Source organism: Chiloscyllium plagiosum, unplaced genomic scaffold (genome assembly GCF_037043375.1).
Source record: "Chiloscyllium plagiosum isolate Xiang-an unplaced genomic scaffold, Cpla_swu_hap1 HiC_scaffold_23, whole genome shotgun sequence".
NCBI classification, from domain to species: domain Eukaryota; kingdom Metazoa; phylum Chordata; class Chondrichthyes; order Orectolobiformes; family Hemiscylliidae; genus Chiloscyllium; species Chiloscyllium plagiosum.
In genome coordinates this window covers 41,724,385-41,751,206 of record NW_028270161.1, presented here as the reverse complement: position 1 = coordinate 41,751,206, position 26,822 = coordinate 41,724,385, and the positions used below count along the sequence as shown (strand labels likewise).

General features: G+C 39.3%; 1 protein-coding gene across 6 annotated transcripts in view; it reads left to right on the top strand.

Annotated features, from left to right (window-relative positions):
• Positions 1–26,822, top strand: part of apaf1 (apoptotic peptidase activating factor 1) — a 185,268-nt gene that overhangs the window by 120,182 nt on the left and 38,264 nt on the right. For 4 of the 6 annotated variants that reach the window (XM_087999560.1, XM_087999559.1, XM_043713623.2 and 1 more), the window contains 4 exons: positions 2,493–2,612; positions 7,825–7,953; positions 24,054–24,179; positions 25,266–25,409. In XM_087999560.1, coding sequence (XP_087855686.1) covers positions 2,493–2,612; positions 7,825–7,953; positions 24,054–24,179; positions 25,266–25,409 — 519 coding nt within the window. Of the gene's footprint in view, positions 1–2,492; positions 2,619–7,824; positions 7,954–10,234; positions 10,345–24,053; positions 24,180–25,265; positions 25,410–26,822 lie in introns of those variants that run through there. The other 2 variants (XM_087999561.1, XR_006315078.2) reach the window with 2 other exon arrangements.

Sequence of the window (26,822 nt, the reverse complement as noted above, 5' to 3'; positions counted from 1 at the left end):
CACTGCAGAATTTCTAGCCTCTGACCTGCTGTTGTCGCCACTGTATTTATATAGTGAGTCCAGATCAGTTCCTTGTAAGTGGTAACCCCCAGGATGTTGACCATAGGAGTTTCAGCAGTGGTGTTGCCATTAAATGTGAAACTCCTATGACAGACCCAACCAAGCAAATGGGGTTCCCAAAACTATGCAGTAATCAAAAGTTTAATGCAGTAGTCTAAGATTTTGTACAAAATCAACCCTACTTTCTAATTTTTATATTTTATATCTGATTCGTTTAGTTCGGATTCATTCCAGAATCCAGCTGTTGTTTACAGCTAAAAACATTCTGAAGGGCACGTTTGACCTACATTTCCTTTATAATGGTGTTAATGTAAATACAGAGCTGAATAAATTGGCACTGGACTTCCAATCTGCTTTTGTGCAATCACATTTCTTTATCGATATGTAACATCAGAAATTCCCCCTAGCTTGTGTACACTATGTCTAATGTAGGCAGCCTCCATGTTTGGGCAAATTAAATGGACATTGACACCCTCAGCAGTTAATTGCGTACATAAATTTGACTGATATGCCTACATACCAAATCTGCATCACAGCAATGTTAAAAGAATACTGATTTTCAAGTAAAGTGCTATATCCCTTTAGGCAGTCTATTTAATTTTTGTTTTAATGCATCCAAATTAGCAATTATGTTTGATTGTAAATTTATGTTAATTCTCCAGTTTCACTGTTAAAAAGTTATTGCTTTAATCCTTTTGAACAAAACTGTATTTGATATCAGACATGATTCCATAAGCGTCCACTCATCTACCACTAATGCTCAGTAGCAACCATGTGTACTATCTGCAAGTTGCACTGCGGAAATTTGCCAAAGATCCTTAGACAACACCTTCCAAATCTATAACCACTTTTATCTAGAAAGACAAGGGCAGTAGATACATGGGCACACCACTACCTGCAATTTCCCATCCAGGTCACTCACCAACCTGACTGCTTTCGTTGTCACCGGGTCAAAATTCCCAAATTCCCCATCGACAGCAGATGCACTTCAGCGGTTCAATAAAGCAGCCCACCCCCTCCTTCTCGAGGGCAACAAGGGACAGGCAATAATGCTGGTGCAGCTAGCAACAGCCATGTCCCACAAGTGAGAGACTAAAAAAAAACCAAGAACAATTTGAAGACATGTCAGAGCACTGAAGAATAAATTATGCAGAGTAGTGCTATATGTCTTAATCATTCAGATTGTTTTCTTTATTATTTGATTAATTGTTTTTGAATGCAAATAATAAGTTAAAACAGGAACCTTTATTTTGGATAATTCAGTGTAAGTTCCTAGTCAGCAATGAAAATAACGACCCTTGCTGCTGACCTTGAAAAAAGCTGTTCACAAAGGTCCAGCAATCTTTGTGACACCAATGTTTCCTCTCCCCACACCTGTATGGGTCTGACACCAAGCCAAGGATAAATCCATGTTCCCAGCAACAGTAATGTTATCAAACAAAGTAGCCACTTGAATCAGATTGAAATATTCTGTCAACAGCAAATGTATGCTTTCTTAATTTTAAAACAAAATGCCTTAAAGAAAATTACTCACTCCCATTGTGGTAGTTTTAACAATAATTGTTGATTTTACTTGCTGTTATGAACACATCTTTTTCAAGGAGCTTTACAATGATTAACATTCTAATCAAGTTCAGTACATTTCTAGTTGAATTCTGGGTGAATTCAAAGCTCAACCCAGGAGAAGTGTAGCATCACTGACAGTTTCCACTTTTGGCTGCATCTATGTAGACTCTAGAATTTTCTTACAGTTTTAGTGTAATGACAGTGAGTCCTGATGATTTCACAGTAATTACCATTACAAAATCATGACCATTACCAATTCAGTAAATGCTGATAGTTACATTGCTACACTTAATAGAAGTGGTCAAAACTATCAAACGTTTGATTTTACTCATGAGAAAAAACATTCTGGATCTACTGAGGTACAAATGGGGGAGGAAGAAGCAAATTACATTAATGTAGCATCTTTTTGTGTTCTCATCAAACTCTAAGAAATCTACCAACTAAAGTTGATGCTAAGATCACGGATTATCTGTGTATAGCAGTGTTTGTGCATTGGTGCCCTGAAGTGAGATTACAGTTTCAAATGGGATTCACAGGCACAGAATTTCCTAACAGTAGATTTTGTTATTATTGGCTGTGGAGGGAAAAGTTAGCAAGATTTATTCTCTACACAGCATTAGATGAGAAACTGAGAGAATACAATTGGAAAAGATTATCAGGATGCACCCAAAAGTAATGATGACTAACTTTAGTTACTCAACAATCATTTGAAAGTGGTCATGAATGTAAAAATTTATTTGGGAAAATGTCCAAATGTAATCAACTATGAAGACTGTCTATTTCCCACTTGAGTGGAGAACATTGGAAGCCTTGAAATGCAATTATGCTGAAAAGTTTCATGTCTAATATCTATGTTTTAAATGTAGGTATGGAATTGGCGCACAGAAGATTGCAAAGTCCTCACAGGGCACACTGAACAAGTGAAAAACTTCAAGCTGTTGAAAGAGCCACAACTTCTGTCCTGGTCCTTTGATGGGACTGTGAAGGTAAGGAATAATTAGTAAAAAAAAAAGTAATTTTGATTGGACTTCAAATGTATAAAGCCAACATGTGTTGTGTTTTTTTTTCATAAAACTGTAAAGGGTGTAGGGAGAAGTAATTTGGTTTTCTATCTGTGCTACTTATTTTGATTTGTTTATGTATAAAATTGACAAAGTCATTCTGGGGAATTTTGTTCTTTCTAGTTTGTTACCAAGTATGAACATTTCATTACGAGGTGCACCTTATCAATGCTCTTTGCACTTATTGTAACCATGTACTGCTCAGAAGACAATCAGTGTTTGCAGCAATGTCATTTTTTTTTCACATTTCCATAATTTGCATTCTTGAGGTGTATTTAAGCATATGCCAATTGGACTAGAATATTAAATGTTGTGTGGTGACCCAAATGCACTGACTGCTGCCTATTTCATGTAGCACCAGTAGAGAATGCAGAGTGAGAGAGGAAAGATTGTAATCCTCTTATATTGAGCTCATATCAAAACTCTCAGATTTCAAAGGGTAGGTTGCCCTAATCATTTGAATTTGAGACATGGTCGAGAATTAAAAAATCAACCACTTTGAGTAGGAAGGGTTTTGAGGGTTATGGGCCAAGTGCTGGCAAATGGGACTAGATTAGGTTAGGATATCTGGTCAGCATGGGCGAGTTGAACCGAAGAGTCTGTTTTTGTGCTGTACATCTTTATGACTCTGTAAGTTCCTCTATAGCGTCCTACAGCTCAAGTAAAAGAATTGTGAAGTGGAAATGTTTCTCTTGATGAAATTAAGGAAATGCTGTAAAACTGAGTTCTGTTGTTATTTGGGGAGGTCATGAATTGGGAACCATTATTTCATTTCAAATCTTAACACTAAATGTTTTGTATGTGACCATGCTTCTGGAGCATATGGAATGCCCTATTGTAGATGTTTAACATTCATTGATATAGTTTTTAGGTATGTCTCATAATTTCTTTCATGAGGAATAAAGTTGGCAACCTGCTAGTCCTTGAGAGCCATTCTCAAATGTAGCAAACTTATTAATTTCAGTTCCCATTTATTTTGAGTAATGAATGTATATTGTTTGGAGCATTACTCCCAGTTTAAACGCATCTAGCATTATGTGACCATATCCTTTTCAGCTTACATGTTATCCAGATCCTCTCAGAAATGCCTCCTGGAGCCATTTTCCACTTTTAGTTTCTCATTGAAGTTATTACTTAATTATTCTGTTTCTTTGACACCAACTTGATCATCTTTAGTGGGCCAGTGATTTTATTTTTGACAGGTTTTGTTTATGGATATATATTCAAAACTTATTTTTTAGTTTTCTGTCATTTTTTTCACGTTTTAGTTTGCTTTTATCACTTACTTGATTCTCTTAAATGCCAATGTCTTTGTATGTTATGTACACTGCCTTTTTTTTAACCAGTAATATTGCTTTGACACCTCGATGATTTGCATTGTTAATCTGGTAAAATGGATTTTGCTTGTCGCCCCAGTAATATTCTTGAATTGCTTCCTGTGTTTATACCGTAGATATCCTAACCATTAACATATTCCAGTTAATAAACATCTATTAATATTTTGGGTCACTCTTTTTCACATTCCTTCATGAATATTCCATTCTGGTAATATGATCTCTTAATCAAAACTACCCTGCTGTCTTGTGTACCACAATAGGATCACTGCTATAGATTGGCTGTTCACACTGAAAAAAGAAGCAGTTTTACTGTTTTTGAAACATTGCCCTTCTTTTTGCTCTGCTTCTTTTTTCCTACATCTGTTTAAGAAATTTAAAAGCACTCAATAATTCATAATGAATAATATCTTTTCCTCATGGCCTCACTCTTCAGAAAAACACTCCTTGCCTAACCTCTTGCCTACGCTGTATATAACAGTATCCATTTATTTTTCTCTGTGGAGGTGATATGCACTGTTATCCATATTTTATGTCCTTATCTGTTTTATGGTGCCCGCAGACAGTATTTCACAATTGAGAATCTTGGATTAACCTGAATTTTGTTTTATTAAACCACACTTAGATTTAGGATTCTACTTTGTATATTCCAAACACTGGTATAAAATCATGGTGATTACTCATTCATGATAATTTTGTGCAGTGTATTTCATGCAGTTGATTGCATTTAGAAGCAATTTTGTCCTGTTGGTAAAGTCCGGTACTGATTGTTGAACAGTTTCTGAAGGCAGTAGAGGTTTCCTTTTATTTATTTCTGCATTATTTCTTCTGATCCCCTTCTGTATTTCTGGTTAAGGAAAAAGATAGATCAATTTGCTGCGGTTCTTCATTATGGTGCTGTGAAGATCTACATGAAAGAAATCAATCATTTCTTCAATATTTTCCTTTGGTTGAACTCTACTTGTTGTCAGCCTGTAACAACACAACTAAGATTGGGAATTCCACATTTGGCAAACACTGAATGTAACTTACAGAAGCAAGATAGGTCATTTATAGCAAACTGTCATGACTACTTAAAATTGCTTCATTTTATTAGCAATATCTTTATATCTGTGTTTCTAGATGATTTGAGGCATTGGTTAATGAACTAGAAACGAAATTATCCAGGTCATTTTGGCCCATCTTGTGGTAGCATTCGAAGCCTGAGTAAAGGTTGTTTAATGTGTAGGCTGGAGGAACAAGAGGAAGAGAGAAATAAAAGTTCTTGTACAAAAGTTATAGTTTAATCAGTTTGTGAATTTCTCGTGTTTCTATTAATATAAGGGTCTGCCTCTTTAATTTTTCAAAATTCATTCATGGTGAGTGGGCATTGCTGGCTGGGCCACCATTTACTATCCATCCCTGGTGACTCTTCAGAAGGTGATGGTGAGCTAATGCCAAAAATATTCTCATTGTTAATTATTGCCTCTGTTTGTTTCATGATAGACAAGGGACTCTATACTAGATCATACAAAGCATACATAATGAGAAGAACTAACTGACAAAAGTATTCTCATTTTTAATTATTGCCTCTGCTTGTTTCATGATAGAGACAAGGGACTCTATCCTACATCATACAAAGTATAATGAGAAGAACTAACTGACAACACCACTCTAATGTTCTAGACAAGATTTTATTCAGAACCTGCACAGTATGAAAAACTAAGGCTATTAAAAACTTCAGCTTTTTTGATTAATATAATTATTTTTAAAGTAATTAAACCATAATTACGAGCTACTTTGTAAATATGAGATTGAATAAGTTTATGCACTGTTAAAATAAAGTAGCCAGTAAGCAAAATTTATTCAGCACCTAATAAAACATAGCTCAAAAAACATCCAATATTGAAGGTTGTCAGTAAATCTTGAGGCTTTTATAGGCAATTATTGATATTATGTGAAATAAATACTCCATGCATGCTAAAGTATTCATTTGAAAAATGCATTGCTTAACTTCAGTAAATTGACATTTAAAACTTCTAACAAATTCAGTGCTGTTCAGAACTTCATTTGGGTCATTATGATTTCCATATTTTGGAGTAGGCATGAAATTTCATTTGTGAACTGTGCTACTTAAAAACAATGAATATGATCAAAGAAAGCCAGAGTTAAATGTGAAGATTCACGTATGCCTGTGTTCCTGTGTCCGACATTAGAACCATTGAAAATTTGATTGGCACCTACTAAGCTTAAAGAACATGTCATCTACAGATTGACCTGGATTTTGTGATCGTTGGCGAATAACTATTCTAAATATTTGTTACACATACAAAATTTCCATGGATTTTGCCACTGCACCTTGCTATAAATAGAAAGCCACAAAGACACAACACTATCTTCAGGGAATCTGGAACCATTGTAAACTGTTGATACATCAGATTGAAGAAATCTCACGGAGATGTGCAGAGTTCAAAGTAGGAGGCACAACGTACAATATTTAATTCAATGTTGAGTCAGGGACAGAAAGTGAAATCAAGAGAGAAGAATAAGATAGATGAAAATGTAACATGTAAACATTTAAAGATAATTTAAATCTGAAGCAATAAGACTCTACACTTGTAAATTTTCTGTGTTGAAGAGTTTGACAGTAATGAAAATTTAAACCACTTTTTAAAATTCACATGCACTTGACTCGATAACCTCTAACTTTCCTGCTGAGTTTATTGGATATCTATTATGTAATTGCTGTAACTTCATTCTCTTCCTTGCATGTGAGCACTGAATATCTCCAAGCAACATTCTAGTGTAACATGGCTTGTGGAAGAGCAGGGCAATATGGACAGAAACTTCCTAAGTTCTGCCTTTAATTGAGCATTTGTACACTTCAGATGTTGCTGATTTGTCCTTCTCTTAAGAAAGATGACTCTTGATATGCTATTCATTTCTTATACTGCAAATGCAGAACAGTGTGGATTTTATTTTGGAAAAAATAGAACAAACTGAGTTTTTCAGGTTTGCTCTTATTTAACTTGTTCCAAAACTTTATTTTGGAATACACTACTATGGCCAAAGATAGAGGTATATTTGCTTGATACAGTGACACTAAGAACTGAATAGATCATATAGTAAAGGTAAAGCCGTCATAGCTTTCCCAGACCAGAGGCTGCTCTCTCAGATTGGTGGTGGTTCAATCTGAGAGTCACCATGCTTTAAGAGAGGGGAGAAGTTGATAAGGGGAGTCCTTCATGCCAGTGCACAAATTGAACCCACACTGTTGGCGACAGTGTGTCACAATGCACACATCCAGCCAACTGAACTAATGAACAACCTCCAACCCCCAACCATAAAATTTATATGAAGTTTCAAATTCTCAATAAGATTTATTTATGACCTGTATCAACTCACCTTCTTTACAAAGATGCTTGAAATAAAGTAACTAATCATATGTTGCTTGTGACCTTTTCACAAGTTAACAAAATCACAAAATGTTTGTGTATAGAATTGCAAAAACTGTTATATTATAAACTATTCATATGGAGATGCTGATTTGGGACATGTGAAACATTATTGTTGAGTCACATTGACTTGTACCAGTTTGTTAAGCCATTGTTGAGCAGTGCTGAGTCAGACAGAAATCTAGTTTGGGATATCTAACAAAGATGGGGAATGTTTATGATAATTCCTATGCAATTCTAAATGACAGTTTGGTTAGTGCAGATCTGGTACAGAATGCTTTCTAATTTTTATTGCAAGATAAAATTTTGTTATAAATCTTGCACTTTTTTTCAAAGTTACCGCAACACTAAATTACTTTTAACATTTAGGTATGGGATTACAACTCCGGTAAATTGCTGAAGAACTATAGCTGTCATATGGGAGCAGCAGTTCTGTCATGTGATGCATCACCCAATGGCAGTAGAATTGCTTCTGCTTCTGCTGATAAAAGTGCAAAGGTTAGTGCTTATTCCTATTCTCAAGTCCTAGCTGAAAAGTACCTTTTTAAATGTTATCTAGTTTCTGTATGTGAAATTGCTTGTTTGAGATTGGTGCTCCATTGCAAACCATAGCACAGAGATGTAACCCTAATAATTTGAGACTAATGCAGACTGCACATGACTTAATTCTGTGTGAGATTCCATCTGTGTCATGTACTTGGGTAAAGTCCTTTCTCCATAGATATTAAATCTGATAATTTATTGTGGGGTTTGTGTTGATACTTACAGTAATGTTGTGACGTGCAGAAAGAGTCAGGCGCTAGCAATGGAAAAATCATACTGCGCTGAAGACTGAAGTTTTATTGGGATTAAAATCCACTGTATTTGACTACACCATAACTAAGCTGAGACTGACAGATTCTGACAATTAATTTTAAAATTGAAATGATGCTTATTCCACTGTTTGATAAATGCAGAATATATAGAATTTATATTTTCATAGAAGCCCTACAGTGTAGAAAGAGGCCATTCAGCCCATTGTGTCTGTAACAACCCTCAGAAGAGCATCTCACTATGTCCAACCGCGCCCCCCACCCCCCCCCCCCCGCCAACCCGACTATTGTCATGGCTAACCCACCTTGCCTGCACACTATGGGGCAATTTAGTATGGCCAATCCACCTAACCTGCATATCTTTAGATAATGTGAGATTATCTAAAGCCAATGTTTTCATAAAGGGCAGGAGCAAAAATAACTGTTCAGCAGAGCATCAGCAGGTATCACACTAAATTTAACTCTGATCATTGAGTGTAGGAAACCTTTCAGGTCATGCCTCAGAACCAATATTGACAATTTAAAGTCAATTTTTTGTTCACCAAATGCAATCAGTAGAAATATACCATGTTCATAAGATAATTTTGAATATTTCCTTTACTTCAGACCAGTTGTGTGCAAACTACAACCTGTGGCCCACAGACGATTGAGCATTTCATACAGGCTGATACTGCACATCCTGCATTTCCCAGTCCACTGCTTTAACCTCACCCTGTGCACTCTAAACGCAATTAAGACAGGGTCCCCCTTGTCCTCACCTACCACCCAACTAGACTGCACATCCAACGCATCATCCTTAAACACTGTCGCCAACTCCAACTAGACCCCACCACCAAGAACATCTTCCCTTCCCCACCCTTCTCTACCTTCTGCAACTGGAAAAGATGCAAAACCAGCTAGTACACCATCCCCCTCACCTCCATTCAGGGCCCCGAACAGTCCTTCCAGATGAGTCAGAGGTTCGCCTGCCTCTCCTCCAGCCTAGTTTACTGCATCAGGTGCTCCCAATGCAGTCTTCTTTACAGTGGGGAGACCAGATGTAAACTAAGGGAATATTTTGCCAAGCATCTCAGCTGAGCCTGCAGGGGCCGACCTGACCTCCCAGTCGCACCCATTTTAATTCCCATTCCCACTCCATTTCGGACATGACCATCTTTGGCCTCCTCCATTGCCACAGTGAATCAAACTGAAAATTGGAGGAACAACACCTCATCTTCCGCCTGGGCAGCCTACAGCCTGGAGGACTCGACATTGAGTTCTCCAATTTCAAATAACCTCCCTTCCATCACTCAACTCCCTTCTCAGCCCTTCCCCCTCGCTTCCATTCCTCTCATTGATCCTTCCTTCTAGCCACCAACCAGATTCATTCCTCCCATCGACCAACCGGGTCATATCCTCTAACTGTGTTGACCTATCCCCCCACCTCACCACCCTGTCCCCTCCACCCCCCTTTATCTGCAGCTCCCTTTACATCCATACCCAGTCCAGAAGGAGGGTTGCACCCAAAACGTTGACTTCTCCACCTCCGGATGCTGCCTGGCTTGTGTTTTTTCCAGCCTCCTGCTTATCTGCCATTTCCTAACATTGATTCCTGATTGGTGGTGCCCAGTCCCACGATTTGCATCATGTCAAATCAGGGGCTAAAGTCAGGACTGCTGCCTGTGGAAGCAGCACAGAGGTGATGTTGGAGCCAGAGATGGGGCTGTCCTGTTCCTGGACTGACAAAAGGCTCATTTCGAGTGCCACATTGGTACCACAGGAAGTAATTGGAGGTCATCACAAATGCTGCAGTTGTTGGCTAAACTGTGAATACAAGGTATCATTGCTGGCTCTGCATTGTTTGCGTATGAACATTGACCTAAAATGAAAAGATCCTCAGTGAGTTCCCAGAAAATTGTTGTTTCCATTTCTGTCCTCATTTATTACCTGCCAGATCTGCTTGCCCTTTCTCTGTTCCCCCTTGCCAGTGACTGCCCTCTGCCAAATGAACATGCAACAGGTCACAACACAACTCTGTAAATGTGCACAGCAACTCAGCTCAGATGTCGCAGCCTCTCACTGCTCCCCTCAACCTGCCAGAGGAGGCCAGATACCAAACAATCCCAAAGCTGCTCCCAATTTTAATAATACATTAAATATAAATAAAATACTTCAAAAGTGATGACTATCTTTATTGGTTTTACAGTTGTATGAAATTTTCCAAAATATATTGTTGAGCCCATGTAAAGTTGTACTTTGGCTTATCGGTGCAAAGTGTTTGGGCATCCCTGGTTCAGACCTTCTGAATTGCGAGTTGGTGGAGTATTGAAGACGTTTCCTGCAATAACTGAAGTATGACTTTGTCTTGAGATTTGTTGATCCAGTTTGGATTTGCCCATGCCATTTGATAGGTTTAAGGTTTTATCATTGTAATATTAAAGAAATAAAATTTCTAGATAGGACATCTAGATAGTTGATCTACACACAAAGTTCAAAGAATTACATTAATGGACATGGGAATCTTTCTTCGCCTATACATCTCAAATGCCATTCTGCAGTTTAAATTGCTGGGCAGTTTTTAAAATCATAAATCAAAGATCAAGGAATTATTTGACCAAATTATGTAGACAGTAAACATATTATCTGTCTTACTGTCAGCAGTCAATCATGTTCCATCACCAGATAACAATTGTCCTGGTTGACGAACAACAAAATTCTGTATTACTTGTTGGTAGTAAAACTAGAATCAGTAGGCATCGGGAGATACCCTCCAACACTGGTTGGAGTCATAACTGGCACATTGAAAGATGGCTGTGGTGATTGGAGGTCAGTTATGTCAGCTCTAGAACATCTCTGCAGGAGTTCCTCAGGCTCAACTGGCTTCAGCTGCTTCATCAATTACCTTCCCTCCATTATAAGGTCAGAACTGGAGATGTTCACAAATGATTGCACAATGTTCAGCACCATTCACAACAACTCAGATACTGAAGCAGTACATGTTCAAATACAACAAGATCTGGACAAAATAATAAACAAAAGATCTGTGGATGCTGTAAATTAGCATCATCTGTGCAGAGAATTCAAAGTTAACGTTTTGGGTCCAGTGACCTTGCTCAGAACTGTACAATATCCAGGCTTGGCCTGACAGGTGGCAAGTAACATACAGAATTTTGTTGTTCGTCAACCAGGACAATTGTTATCTGGTGATGGAACATGATTGACTGCTGACAGGTGGGCGGCACGGTGGCCCAGTGGTTAGCACTGCTGCCTCACAGCGCCAGAGACCCGGGTTCAATTCCCGCCTCAAGCGACTGACTGTGTGGAGTTTGCACGTTCTCCCCGTGTCTGCGTGGGTTTCCTCCGGGTGCTCCAGTTTCCTCCCACAGTCCAAAGGTGTGCATGTCAGGTGAATTGGCCATGCTAAAATGCCCATAGTGTTAGGTAAGGGGTAAATGTAGGGGTCTGGGTGGGTTGCGCTTCGGCGGGGCGGTGTGGACTTGTTGGGCCGAAGGGCCTGTTTCCACACTGTAAGTAATCTAATCTAATCTAAACATTCATGCCACACAAATGCCAGGCTGTGACCAAGACCAAACAAAGACAATCTAACCACCACCCCTTGACATTCAATGGTGTTATTGTCACTGAATCATGAGGACAGCAGATACATGGGAACACCACCATCTTCAAGTTTCCCTCCAAGCTACTCACCACCCTGACTTGGAAACATATCGTTATTCCTTCACTGTCATTGAGTCAGAATCCTGGAATTCCCTCCCTAAAGCTTTAGCATCTCTTTCTATCCATATCTACATGATTAATTTATCAGAGCATACTTAAGGATTGACATTCTTCAGTTGCTTGAGATTTTCAAGGATGCACAGTTATTGGCAAGGAAGAGTAATTCATTGGTGTCCATTAACGGTCAGCTCTGGTATTAAGGGTCAAAATGTTTGGTGCTGGAAAAGCACGGCAGGTCAGGCGGCATCCGAGGAGCAGGAGAGTCAGCGTTTAAGGCATAAGCTCTTCATCAAAACCCCTCCTGATGAGGGGCTTATGTCAGAAACATTGACTTTTCTGCTCCTTGGATGCTGCCTGACCTGCTGTGCTTTTCCAGCACCACACCTTTTGATTCTGATCTCCAGCATCTGCAGTCCTCATTTTCTTCTAGCTCTGACATTAAGTCAACTGAAGTATACTTGTGTAAGTGTAGTTGACCGTCATTTTTATTCCAGTCACATACCAATAATGTCTTTGGCTATTTTGGGTGGGAAAGTGTTTAGTCTAACCTTGCTGCCTGCAGAGTGAACACTTGCTTAGTAAAGCTTCTGCTGTTTAACACTTCTGTTCCTGGTACTTCTTGGAACTTAAAAAGGACATGAGGAGCAACTTTTTTTTTTACACAAAGAGTGGTTCATATGTGGAATGAATTGCCAGAGGAAGTGATGATACAGGTACAGTTACAACATTTAAAAGAAATTTCGATAAGTACATGAATAGGAAATATTTGGAGGGATATGGGTCAGACACAGGCAGATGGGACCAATTTGAAATGGTAACATGGTCATCATGGACTAGTTGCACCGAAGTTTCTGTTTCCATGCTGTATGACTCTATCAATGTCAAAGCCAATAGCTTCGTTTGGGAACATGGTCAGCAAGGACTAGTTGGCCCGAAGGGTAGGTTTCCATGCTATATGACAATAGACAATAGGTACAGGAGTAGACCGTTCGACCCTTCAAGCAAGCACCACCATTCATTATGATCATGGCTGATCATCCACAATCCGTATCCTGTTCCTGCCTTACTCCCCATTACCCTTCATTCCACTATCTTTAAGAGCTCTATCCACCTCTTTCTTGAAAGTATCCAGAGACTTGGCCTCTACTGCCTTCTGGGGCAGAACATTCCATAAACCCACCACTCTCTGGGTGAAGAAGTTTCTCCTCAACTCTGTTCTAAATGGCCTACCTCTTATTTTTAAACAATGTCCTCTGGTTCTGGACTCACCCATCAGCGGAAACATGCTTCCCGCCTCCAGACTGTTCAATCCTTTAATAATCTTATACATCTCAATCAGATTCCCTCTCATCCTTCTAAACTCAAGTGTATACAAGCCCAGTTGCTCCAATCTTTCAACATATGATAGTCCCGCCATTCCGGGAATTGACCTCGTGAACCTACGCTGCACTCCCTCAATAGCCAGAATGTCCTTCCTCAAATTTGGAGACCAAAACTGCACACAGTACTCCAGGTGCGGTCTCACCAGAGCCCTATGACTCTATGATTCTGTTAACGCTCAAAGCCAATCCCAGGGATTCCAGCCCAGGCTATTAATTCTTCTGCAGTTGTCAGAAAGATCTTATTGCCAGCAATCTTTGAGATGGCTGCAGCTGTTCTTTCTTGTCACTGTATCACAGCTGATTACCAAAACCCCAGTCGACTAAATAATTTGTATACACTTGTAGTGGAGCCAGCAAAACAATATTCTTCTGGCATATGAATAATAATCCATACTACCAATATGTAGCTTTTTGAAACTACCAATACAGTAAATCCTCTTAGACAAATTCACGACTTGTGACTTTGCGATATCTGCATCAGAAAATACGTAGCAAGCTGCTTTCAAACGATCTCCGCACTCGTCAATGTCATCATTCACAAGAGTTCTCAACAACAGAACCCTCGCAGATATAGAGGAATAATATGTACCATTTTAACAGACTGTTATTAATTTGGATAGAAAAATGTTTATTACATTTGGATTCAAATTTGTTAGTTCTAAAATGGTTACTGCAAGTAAGTTGATTAGATTAGATTAGATTACTTTACAGTATGGAAACAGGCCCTTCGGCCCAACAAGTCCACACTGACCCGCCGAAGCGCAACCCACCCATACCCCTACATTTACCCCTATACCTAACACTACGGGCAATTTAGCATGGCCAATTCACCTGACCTGCACATCTTTGGACTGTGGGAGGAAACCGGAGGACCCGGAGGAAACCCACGCAGACACGGGGAGAACGTGCAAACTCCACACAGTCAGTCGCCTGAGTCGGGAATTGAACCCGGGTCTCTGGCGCTGCGAGGCAGCAGTGCTAACCACTGTGCCACCGTGCCGCCCACATCTAGATGTTTCTCTATTTCGCAAAATACCAAATTCTTGTTTGTGCCATTGACAAGCTTGTGGTTGGATCACAGCAGCAAATGTTTGTTCATCATTAGGAGCCCTATTTCATAGAAATCTAATCAACTCTGTCAGTGACTTGCATAGCTCAGCATTTCTCTGGAGTGGAGAAAACACATTGCAGAACCAGGTATTTATATTTTCACCATGAAAACTTTGCGGTTGGAAGCTACAGATATCATTTTTGTGGTGGTGATGAGCCTGCTTGCAAGCTACTCCAGTAGACAATTTCCATATGTTGCCTGCCAAGACTTTTGATATTTTTCCTCTGTTATCATTCATGTTAGGAATAAACTGGTAGAGAAATCAAAAAGGTGTCTTATAACTCCTAATGCAGTAAAGAACCTACAGGTTTCATATGTTGTGTAGATGTAAACTATTCAACTGAAATTGTTTCATATTGGAGGAGTCTTTAGTCTCAGTTAAGTGCTCAAGTCTATTATTCATCTCTCAATTATTTCAAAATGACTGGTTACTTAAAGGCAATATTCTTAGACAAAATTAAATCTTAATGACTTCTTTTAAAAAACTTCCAATTTAATCAATTGTATTAGTAACAGAGAACTTTAACTTTAGTACCTGCATCAGTGACAATAAAAGGATATTGTATTATAAAAAGAACATGTGTTCTGTTTTTAACATCTTCCTCGAGGCCTTGTTAATCTTGGAGTGAAGCAGAATTTATTAAATCTAAATTGGGAGTTAGAAAAAATCGGAAAGGTTTAGAAGGATGTGGGCCAAGTGCTGACGAGTAGAACTAGATTAGTATAAGATATCTGGTCAGCATGGACAAGTTGGACCAAAGGGTCTATTTCCGTGCTGTACATCTCTATGGGTCTGTGACTTCAACCTTATTCATACCATGGTGCCAATAGGATTTTAATGATGTACTCCACATTTTTGGATTCTGTTCAATTCATTACCAGCTCCTAAGTCAGAATTCTTGGTTGGAGAACTGGCTTGTTGCTCAGGATAGAAAATGCCATGACTCATAAATCCATTAGGGACAAAAGGGTAATTAGGGAGAGATTAGGGCCCCTCCAAGATCAGCAAGGCGGCCTTTGTGTGGAGTCGCAGAAAATGAGGGAGATACTAAATGAGTATTTTGCATCAGTACTTACTGTGGAAAAGGATATGGAAGATATAGAAAATAGCGAAATAGATGGTCACATCTTGCAAAATGTCCGTATTACAGAGGAGGAAGTGCTGGATGTCTTGAAACACATAAAAATGGATAAATCCCCTGGACCTGATCAGGTGTACCTTAGAACTCTGGGAAGCTAGAAAAGTGATTCCTGGGCCTCTTGCTGAGATATTTGTATCATCGATAGTCACAGGTGAGGGGCCGGAAGATTGGAGGTTGGCTAACGTGATGCCACTGTTTAAGAAGGTGGTAAGGACAAGTCAGGAAACTATAGACCAGTGAGCCTGACGTCGGTGGTGGGCAAGTTGTTGGAGGGAATCCTGAGGGACAGGATGTACATGTATTTGGAAAGGCAAGGACTGTTTATGGATAGTCAACATGGTTTTGTGCATGGGGAATCATCTCTCACAAACTTGATTGAGTTTTTTGAGGAAGTAACAAAGAGGATTGATGAGGGCAGAGCAGTGGATGTGATCTATATGGACTTCAGTAAGGCGTTCGACAAGGTTCCCCATGAGAGACTGGTGAGCTAGGTTAGATCTCAAGGAATACAGGGAGAACCAGACATTTGGATAGAGAACTGGCTCAAAGGTAGAAGACAGAGGGTGATGGTGGAGGATTGTTTTTCAATCTGGAGGCCTGTGACCAGCGGAGTGCCACAAAGATTGGTGCTGGGTCCTTTTAACATCTTCCTCGAGGTCTTGTTAATCTTGGAGTGAAGCAGAATCTATTAAATCTAAATTGGGAGTTAGAAAAAATAGGAAAGGGTCCTTTTTGTCATTTACATAAATGATTTGGATGCGAGCATAAAAGGTACAGTTAGTAAGTTTGCAGATGACACCAAAATTGGAGGTGTAGTGGACAGTGAAGAAGGTTACCTCAGAAAACAATAGGATCTTGACCAGATGGGCCAGTGGGCTGAGAAGTGGCAGATGGAGCTTAATTCGGATAAATGCGAGGTGCTGCGTTTTGGGAAAGCAAATCTTAGCAGGACTTGTACACTTAATGGTAAGGTCCTAGGGAGTGTTGCTGAACAAAGAGATCTTGGAGTGCAGGTTCATAGATCCTTGAAAGTGGAGTCGCAGGTAGATAGGATAGTGAAGAAGGCGTTTGGTATGCTTTCCTTTATTGGTCAAAGTATTGAGTACAGGAGTTGGGAGGTCATGTTGCGGCTGTACAGGACATTAGTTAGGCCCCTGTTGGAATGTTGCGTGCAATTCTGGTCTCCTTCCTATCGGAAAGATGTTGTGAAACTTGAAAGGGTTCAGAAAAGATTGACAAGGATGTTGCCAGGATTGGAGGATTTGAGCTACAGGGAGAGGCTGAACAGGCTGGGGCTGTTGTCCCTGGAGCGCCGGAGGCTGAGGGGTGACCTTATCGAGGTTTATAAAATCATGAGGGGCATGGATAGGGTAAATAGGCAAAGTCTTTTCTCTGGGGTCGGGGAGTCCAGAACTAGAGGGCATAGGTGTAGGATGAGAAGGGAAAGATATAAAAGAGACCTACGGGGCAACCTTTTCACACAGAGGGTGGTGCGTGTATGGAATGAGCTGCCAGAGGAAGTGGTGGAGGCTGGTACAGTAGCAACATTTAAGAGGCATTTAGATGGGTATATGAATAGGAAGGGTTTGGAGGGATGTGGGCCGGGTGCTGGCACGTGGGACTAGTTTGGGTTGGGATATCTGGTCGGCGTGGACGGGTTGGACTGAAGGGTTTGTTTCCATGCTGTACATCTCTATTACTCTGTTTGATTAAAAGTAATTTATTTGTCATGGCCATCGCATAGCAGAAAGATATTTAGGTGACTTCTTCCAAGTCTGATTTTCTATCACAGGAAGTTCTGGTTCTGTCTTTTTTCATTCATGTATTAATGCCTTAGGGCTATAGATTCCATTGTCTGGTGACAAAAACAGATTATTCTCCTCTACTAACAGATCCAAGCCTATTTGTTTCACAAGGCATTTTGCATACCCATGGATCACTGTGTGAACCCAAATGTTGAAAGACTTGGCACATAGATTTTGTTCTATTAATCCAGAATGAAAAATAGAAAATGTTCAATTATCCAGTCCAACCAATATCTGTGTTTTAGGACAATTTCAGAAAGTGAGTTGAAAGAATGTGAAACTGTCTTTAAAAGTTCATGCAATACCATAATTTGGACCAGTCTGCTGAGGGGCACTTGCTTTTTCTTTCATCAGATTCATGTATGTGTCATTGATATGAAATGGGTACCATCGTCTACAGTCAGTGCAGTTTGATCATAATGTTGTTGCTGTGTGAAAACTAGGATAATTACAATATCTTTAAGGATCATCTTGATTTGTTAAGTAGAAGCACATACCTATCGTATGCCTTCTCACCTAAATTTATACGACCCTTCCATAAACATAATTGCAAATATTAGGATTGCCTCATATTTATCTTCAGGAAGGACAGCAAATGTAGAGAAGGCAGCTTGGATCTCTTTGCTTTACAATGATGTTTGTATAAATAAATCTCCTAATTGTGATCAACATTTGATTCTGTACATTGGTTGCAGTTGTGCCCAGTGGAATACGGAACAAGTTGTCTTTGCAATTGAAGAGGAGGTTGGATATCCACAGTAGTTAAAAGAATTGTACAAATGTATTGTTTATTTAAAGTTATATGACTTTATCTTATGCTGAAATGGTGCAAATTGCATTTGCAAAGCCAAATAAATCTAGATACTACATAAAATTAAATTTGAATTTGTTATTAGAGACTTAGAGAAGCAAATTAATTGTGAGCATCTTAGATTATATTAATGGCTCATTAGTACTGATGTGCTCTGTCATCTATATAAGGAGCATGCTGTTAAAGAATGAAAGGAAAGGTAGAATGGATGAAAAAGCTAAATTAAATAAAAACAGAATTCATGTTATTATTCCTGAGAGAAGTGACATTAATTCTAATGATTATCTGTCATGCACAGGAAGATTTTGATTGACAGTTTTAAATTGTTAAAACTAATGAATTCTTACCCAAAAGTCTAAATTTATATTTTCTCTTCTGGAAGATCTATCATTTATGACATTAGTTGTAATGGTTATAATTAGCCAAGTGTTTTCTTCATACCTTCTGATTGATGTGTCACAAAATTATCTTGGGAAGACGTGATGTTGGAAAACAACAAGGTTTTTTTTTTGCAAAATGTCACATCAATAAAGAATATTACAGGTACACATCCTCTGCAACATTACTTGAAAATCTGTGAGTAGTACTGTTACAAGGCTCAGCTGTAACAAAGATATGTTGCAGTTACAAAAGTTATGTTCTATGCAGAGTTATTATGTCCCTTCAGACCCTGAATATAGTTCACAAACTTCAAGTATTTATTAGTTCAAAAACACAAGAGCTATCAATGGAATGTAATGGGGCTATTTGCATACTTATGCAGAATTTCTGAAAGCAGATATTTTAAAACCTATCAGGACTCTTATTAATATGAAATATGTTGAGTATTGGTTTTGCTTTTGTTAACGTAACATTGTTTAATTCTTTCTAATGTTTTATAATTATAGTTTTATTGAAAAATGTATTTTTAAATATTACAGCAAATACAAAACAATACAATTCAAAACAATACACAGAGCACCCAAAAAAAATTTAAAAGCCCATACTGCCCTCATGTACAAAGGTATAAATATATATAAAAATATATTTTAAAGAACTCCAACTAAATATTTAACTAAATAAAAACTAGCAACAAATAAATAGTAATAATACACCTCAGCAAAACATTAACTCTCAGATATCAAGAGCATTAATTTTCACATATTCTTACGTTTGCAGTTCCCTCTTCTGGATATTGGACTCTTAAAGCACAATCGTTACAGTTATATAAAAACTCTTGTTAGTGTGGCAGACAAATCTATGTCCAGGTAGTCCAAAAAGGGCCACCATGTCTTATAGAAATTCTCAGTTTTGTAGTGTATCATACTTGTAAGAAAATCCAAGGGGATATGCTCCATAACAATCTTCTGCCAACCCACCAAGCCCAGGGGATTTTCGGACACCCAACCTAACAAGATATTCTTTCTTGCGCAGAAAGTGAGGATGTTGAAAAGTTTTTTCTGATGCGCATCTACAGGGAATACACTTGGCAGGCCAAGAAGAAAATAAATCGGGTGTTTCTCCACCCTTACACCCAAAATCCCTTCCGTTGCATCCGCCACAGTGCTGCAGTATGTTTGAAGCCTACCACAGGACCAGAGACAATGGGTAAGAATACCCGTACCAACTTTACACTTGGGACATGTTGAATAACCCCTGATTTAAATTTTAACAAACGATCCAAAGACAAGTGGACCCTGTGGAAAATCTTCAACTATAAAGTATGGGTCTTATTGCAAACTGATATCTTCCTTGCGTTTTCCCAAATATCTTCTCATGCCTCAAAGGAGACCTCATCGCCTACTTCTGTCTCCCACACCCTGCAAAGTCGATCAAGCTTATCTGAGGGGCCGCCCCCCCCAATTGATGATGTAACATGCTGACAGAAAGTGTCCTCTTAGCACAGATCACACTCTTCTCTGTGTTGGATTTGTAGGGATCAGTCAAAAGTGTAGTCTTTTTTTTTAATAAAGTCCCTAACTTGAAAAAAAGAGGTCCCTGCTAGGATAGCTCATATTTACGCGCTAACTAATCAAAAGACATCATTGTGTCTCCCTCAAATAAATCGCCCATGCAATAAACATCCCTAGCTGCTCAATGTTTGAATCCTGAATCTATCATCCTTGGTTGAAAACACAGTATACCCACTACAGGTGGAAGAAAAGATGTTTTGCCAAAATTGCCTTCCATGCTTTAACAGTATTGATAACGATTGGGTTATGGCAATATTCCTTAACTGTCCTCATTTTGTTTAAAAACAGGAAACTAGTCAGGAGGGATTTTGCCTGAGAGGTTTCGAGCTCTAACCATATTGAAAAAGGGTCCCCACAAACCCAATCACTCATGTAAGATAAAAGTGAGCTTTTTTGATGGTTTTTAATGTCCGGGAGATCCACTACCCAAAGTCTGTTAGGCAATTGTAGTTTATCTGACTTAATACGATGCCAAATAAAAGAGCTAAACCAGCTGTTCAGTTATTTGGTTATGGAAAATCTGGAGTATCCATATAAGGTACAACAAACAGGGGAGAATATTCATCTTAGTAAGAGCTATCTGACCTAACCATGAAACTGGAAGCGCCTCCCATTTTTGAATGTCTTTTTGATTTTGTCAAATAATTGAACAAAATTAGCTTTAAACAACCGATCAAGAACTGGAGTGATGAATATGCCCAAATACATAAACCCCCCCCCATGACCACTTAATGGCAACCGAGACACACCCTCAAGATGTAGCGCCTTCATAAGACCACACATAGGCATAGCCTCTGATTTTGCAAAATTAATCTTTCACCCCGAAAAGGTGCCAAATGAGCTGATGCATTGTATCAGGCGAGGCATTGAAACTACTGGATTTGACAAAAAAAATTAGGACATCGTCCATGTACAACAAAATCTTGTGTAATTTTGACCCCCCACTTTGGAGCCGATATATTGGGATCCCTACGAATGGCCTCCGCCAACAGTTCAGTCACCAGTGTAAAAAGCAATGATGAAAGGGGACAGCCCTGTCAGCTGCCCCTAAAAATGCAAACATTGCTTGATCGTACCTCCTTGGTGATGACCGCAGCGAGAGGGTCACTGTAGAGAACCTTTACCTATCTTATTGAGGCTTCACCCAAGCCAAACTGCGCTCGAGTATAAAAAAGGTACGGCCACTCAACTCTGTCAAATGCCTTCTCTGCATCTATAGAAATCACCCATCCCTGTATTGACTGTTGTTGACATGCTTGAATTACATTAAGCAGCCTCCTAACATTATTGGGGGATCTGCAGTCCTTTATGAAGCCCGGGTCCTCTTTAACAATCGAAGCTTATACAGTTTCCAGCCTTAATGCAGGAGTCTTAGAAAGAATTTTAAAGTCAACATTAAACAGTGAAATGAGCCTGAAAGAAGCACAGTCCTCCGGGACCTTCCCTTTTTAAAGAATAAATGAGATATTGGCCTCTCTCAGATGGCAGGAGACGATCATGACCATACAAGTCATTAAACATGTTGAGCATCAGGCCTGACAATATGCTTAAATTCCATATAGAATTCTCTGGGAAGTTCATCAAATCTGGGCGACTTACAACACTGAAACTGCTTCACAGCCTCGTGTACTTCTTGCTCTGATAAGGGGGCATTGAGAAAAGACTGTTGTTCGGGAGTCACACCAGGGAACTCCAAATCCGTGAAAAAGGACTTCATCTTGGCCCGCCCCTCCTCACAACCCTCAGATTGGTATAATTCAGAGTAAAATCGCTGGAGTGCCGTATTAATCTTTTTAGAATCACATGTTAGTTCCCAGATCCTTTCCTAATCGACATAATGGCTTGAGGGGCACTCCTTTTCCTGGCAAAAGTAAGATTCTTCTTTGTTGTCTGCGTGAGCACACAATTCAATGCAGACCACAGTGCCATAATCCTCTGTAGCTTGGCCAAGAAGGGCCTGTCAAAGTAAGCCTTCTTGGCTACCTTCAACCATGCTTCGAGGAGACATTGCTGCTCGCCCTTCTGCTGCTTCCTATTAGCAAATCACCCGTGTATGTCTTTAACACACTCTAATAACTTAAATGGGAGATTCCTCCTAACCATTATAGCCACTCCCCTCTTCTGGTATTTTAAAAAATGAAAAGTAAACCTAAGCAAAGCCATTCTGCCATAGTTTAAAATGTTCTCTATCATCCAAATGTGTCTCCTGTAATAAAGCAATATCCACCTTTTCCTCTGAGTCTCGAGAGTATCTTTTTCCTCTTAATTGATGAATGACTCCCGTTGATGTTCCAGGTACACCATTTAATCAAGTCATTAGCCATGGCTTTCTGCCGTAACATTTAGATTCCAGAGGAGAAACTCAAATGACAAATCACCAAGTCTTAGTGTCACAAGATCCATCGAACATAAAAACTACATAAACTGAAACCAGTACAGTTAACAAACCTACAAAACTATCAAAGACTATATATAACAAAAAACAAACCAACATATAAAGCGCCAATGGTGCTGAATAGGGAACTCACTCCCTGCCAAAAGGGAGCATATACACATCCCAAAACACAACTTCCCATCCCGCTGGCAGTACTGCAGCCAGGGCATTTAAATACCTGAACCGGGCATAAACTGCCCCTAAGTAGGCATTTAGCCATCCCAATCATTTTCTCTCCTCCTAGCTAGAGCTGTACCACAAACGCTAGCAGAAAATAAATAACAATATGAACAAAGAAATTTAAAAAAAAACGTAAGTACCCCACCCAACCTTTGGTATAAATTAGAAATTGAAAGTACACATCCCAACAGCTCCCAAGCATAGTTTGAACCTGATTGTTACGAATAAAAAATAAAGGAAAAGAACAACCTGACTGGACCCTTTTTTTTAAGGAATAGTGGAGACATACCCAAACAACACTACTTTTTGTACTTACTAAATTGTTCAGATTGAGTTAATGTGAGTTAAATAGGCATTTAAATGTCTATTTAAATCACTGACAACATAGCTAATAAAGAACAATCCTACTGTATAACAAATGTACATTATTTATGTGACAATGCACCATTCATAATATTGAGATGTAATGTGACAAAAATAAAACATGTTACATATGACGGAATTCTTAAATAAAGTTGACATAACTCATTCACTAGAAAGCAGGACCTTGATCCAATCAGTATCCGTTCTGCACAACTAATATAAACATGCCAGTGGGGGACAGTAGTTGGAATTCCCTTAAATGTCTGGAATTTCCTCCCCAAATCACTTTAGCTCCCTCTCTCCAATAAAATGTTGCTTAAAACTTAGCACTTGGGTCAAGTCATTGGGTGTCTGTCCTGACATTTCTTCATTGATTTTTGTCTTACTCAATTGTTGCTCATTGTGACACTAGGTTTCAATACCACTGCTTTATGAACCTCTTGTATTCATATAGCCTCTTTAATGCAATGGAATATCCCAAGGTGCTTTATAGTCATTGGAGTACTCTTAACACACAGTATTGTAATTATATCTTAAATGAAACTTTTTGGGACAAAGTTATTTCCTGTTTTGTTTGAACAGATTTGTACAGTCAGTTTGGCTATAACGCAGTAGTTCTGTTTTCGTGCAATGCCGTGTTATAAGAAAATCATGTAATGGCAGCATAATTTAAACTAATGGGGCTGGAATAGCATTATAACCAATACACGGTTTAAAACTTCATGCTTTAGAAACAATGTCCTCAATTCATCAATTGTGTTAAAGTGAATTTACACTTACGAAACATGCATTATAGCAGAATGATCTGTACAGATAACAGTTTTAGTTACTTAAGTATCAGTAATTTAAATTTCTTTTATCTATAACATAAGTTTGTTTGTGTTTTTAGATTTTGAGCCTGAACAGCACCATTCCTCTTCACAGTCTGACTGGTCATAATGCCTGTGTCCGGAGCTGCAAGTTCACATGGGATAATGATTGTTTGGCTACAGGAGATGACAATGGTGAAATCAGGGTATCTATCATTTGTAATCAAATTTTGAAAAATGTAAAAGTTATATTTCATTTTGGTACTTTGGTAAATTAATCTCCGATGTTCTTGGCCTTCATTGCGAAGTGGCACGGAAACTACATGAGAGAAGAAAAAGATGATACAGTCTGGACACCCCATCCTCCCGGGACACACGGTCTGGTCACCCTATCCTCCCAGAGACTCCCGGTCTGGTCATCCCACCCTCCCACGCTTGCAGTCTGGTCACCCCGCCCTCCCGGACACTCCTGGTCTGGACACCCTGCCCTCCTGGAGATGCCTGGTCTGGTCACCCCACCCTCCCGAGATACTCAGTCTGGTTACCCCACTCTCCCAGGTCACTCGCAGTCTGGTCACCCCGCCCTCCTGGAGACTCCCAGTCTGGTCACCCCGCTTTCCCCAGAGATGCCCAATCTGGTCACTCTGCTCTTCTGGAGACTCCGAGTCTGGTCACCCCACTCTCCCAGAGATGCCCGATCTGGTCCCCCCGTCTTCCCAGAGGTGCCCGATCTGGTCACTCTGCCCTTCTGGAGACTTCCAGTCTGGTCACCCCGCCCTCTTGGAGAGACACCGTCATTGTCCATGGAGCCAACCATTCTGGGCTGAACTTTACCCAAATGTATTATGATAAGACAAAAGAAGCTTCAGATTCAATACAATATAGTTGGAAGTCTATCTTTTTACTTTAAATTCATAAAATATTTGAGACTAATTACCTTTGTGAGCTGTGCGAAATTTCCTCTTTTCTTGACTCCAAAATATAAGTTACTTACACTGACATATCCATGAATTGAATAGGCTTTTCTCCGAGTTCATTGGCAGGAAAGATATACATGTATATAGCTATGTATTTATACCCCTTTGGTATTCAAATGTGCAGTGTTAAAATCCATATATAGCATGCTTACCAACTGCATGTTCACAACCACTAGGGCTATTTTCTTGTTAAGGACTGAGGGTTGACCTGGACTGAGCAGCTGAGTAGGGTAGTGTATTGCTTACCTCACCCTGGAACCCAGGTTCAGGTGTAAAACAAAGGCAATGAATATCTTTTTGTCTTTCTTTGAATAGATCTGGAGGGTGCACGATGGTTCTTTGCTTCATATTTGTTCAGAAGAATCGGAGATCAAAGATTCCAAACATGGGGGTTGGGTTACAGATCTTCACTTCTCCCCTGACAGTAAGACATTGGTCTCAACTGGAGGTTACATAAAGGTAATAGCAAAAAAGGAACAGCTTTTGAAATATAATACCAAAGTAATATTTTAACAATTTTGCAATGCAGTTTTTGAAGTTTTTTTCTTGTTTACTTATTGTAACTTAAACTGGAAGTTTGAGGGTTTGAACAAGCCTACTCCTGCTCCTTTTCTTTTGTAAGCCAAGTAAACATTACTTCATTTTAACAAAGGTGCTACTACTGCCTTGAAGCAGATATTTTATTGCTATTACATAGTCAAATTTTAGCAATGACATGGAGGTGCCAGTGTTGGACTGGGGTGGACAAGGTCAGAAGTCACACAACACCAGTTATAGTCCAACAGGTTTATTTGAAATCACAAGTGACCTTCACCTGATGAAGGAGCAGCGCTCAGAAAACTTGTTATTTCAAATAATCCTGTTGGACTAGAACCAGGTGTCATGTGACTTGTAAAAAGTTTAGCAAGTGTGGGGTTTTGATATCTGGTATCATAGATATAAAACTGCCTTCAGTTATTTACAATTGTTATTCATGATGCAGTGCTACTCATCAAAATGTTTTGAAACTTTTCTTTATAAAAGAGATGCAGCTTGTTAATGATACCTCTGCAGTACAGTGGTAACTTAATGGATGAGTTAATGCCCACCAGCAAACCTAATAATAAAATCCTTGCTCTGCGCTACTCAGTTGTCATCAGCAGACGTCAAATCATGATCATTTTCTCGCTAATTAAGAGATGTAGAAAAAAGTGGAAGCACGATTAGGCCATATGACACTGAGTCTGCTCCATCATTCGTTATGACCATGACTGACCATCCGATTCAGTAGCCTATTCTCACATTTCCCTCATATCCTTTGTTCCCTTTAGGCCAGATATCATATTCAACTTCTTGAAATCATAAAATGATATGGCCTCAATTGCTTTCTATAGTAGCAAATTCCATAGGCTCATCTCTCTGGGTGAAGGACTTTCTCCTCATATTAGTCCTAAATGGTTCACCCTGTATCTTTAGACTGTGATCCCTAGTTCTATCTCCCCAGCCAACAGGAAGATCTTCCTCCATTTACCCTGTCCATTAGTGTTCAAGTTTTATAGTTTTATATAAACCCCCACCCCCCCCCACCCCCTTAAACCCTTAAACAAATATAACCCTAATTAATTCCATCTCTCCTCAGAATCTTTCTGGTGAATCTTCGCTGCACTCCCTCTATGGCAAGACCATCCTTCCTCAGATAATGTCACCAAAACTGTACAAAATATTTTGATATAGTCTCACTGAGGCCTTGTACACTTGCAGCAAAACACCCCTGCTGTGATACCGAATCTAAATTTACTATTTGCCTTCACCTGTGGTGATTGGAATATGAGGACACAGGTCTTGTTGCACATTCCTCTCTCTGTTTATGGCTATTCAACTAATAATCTGCCG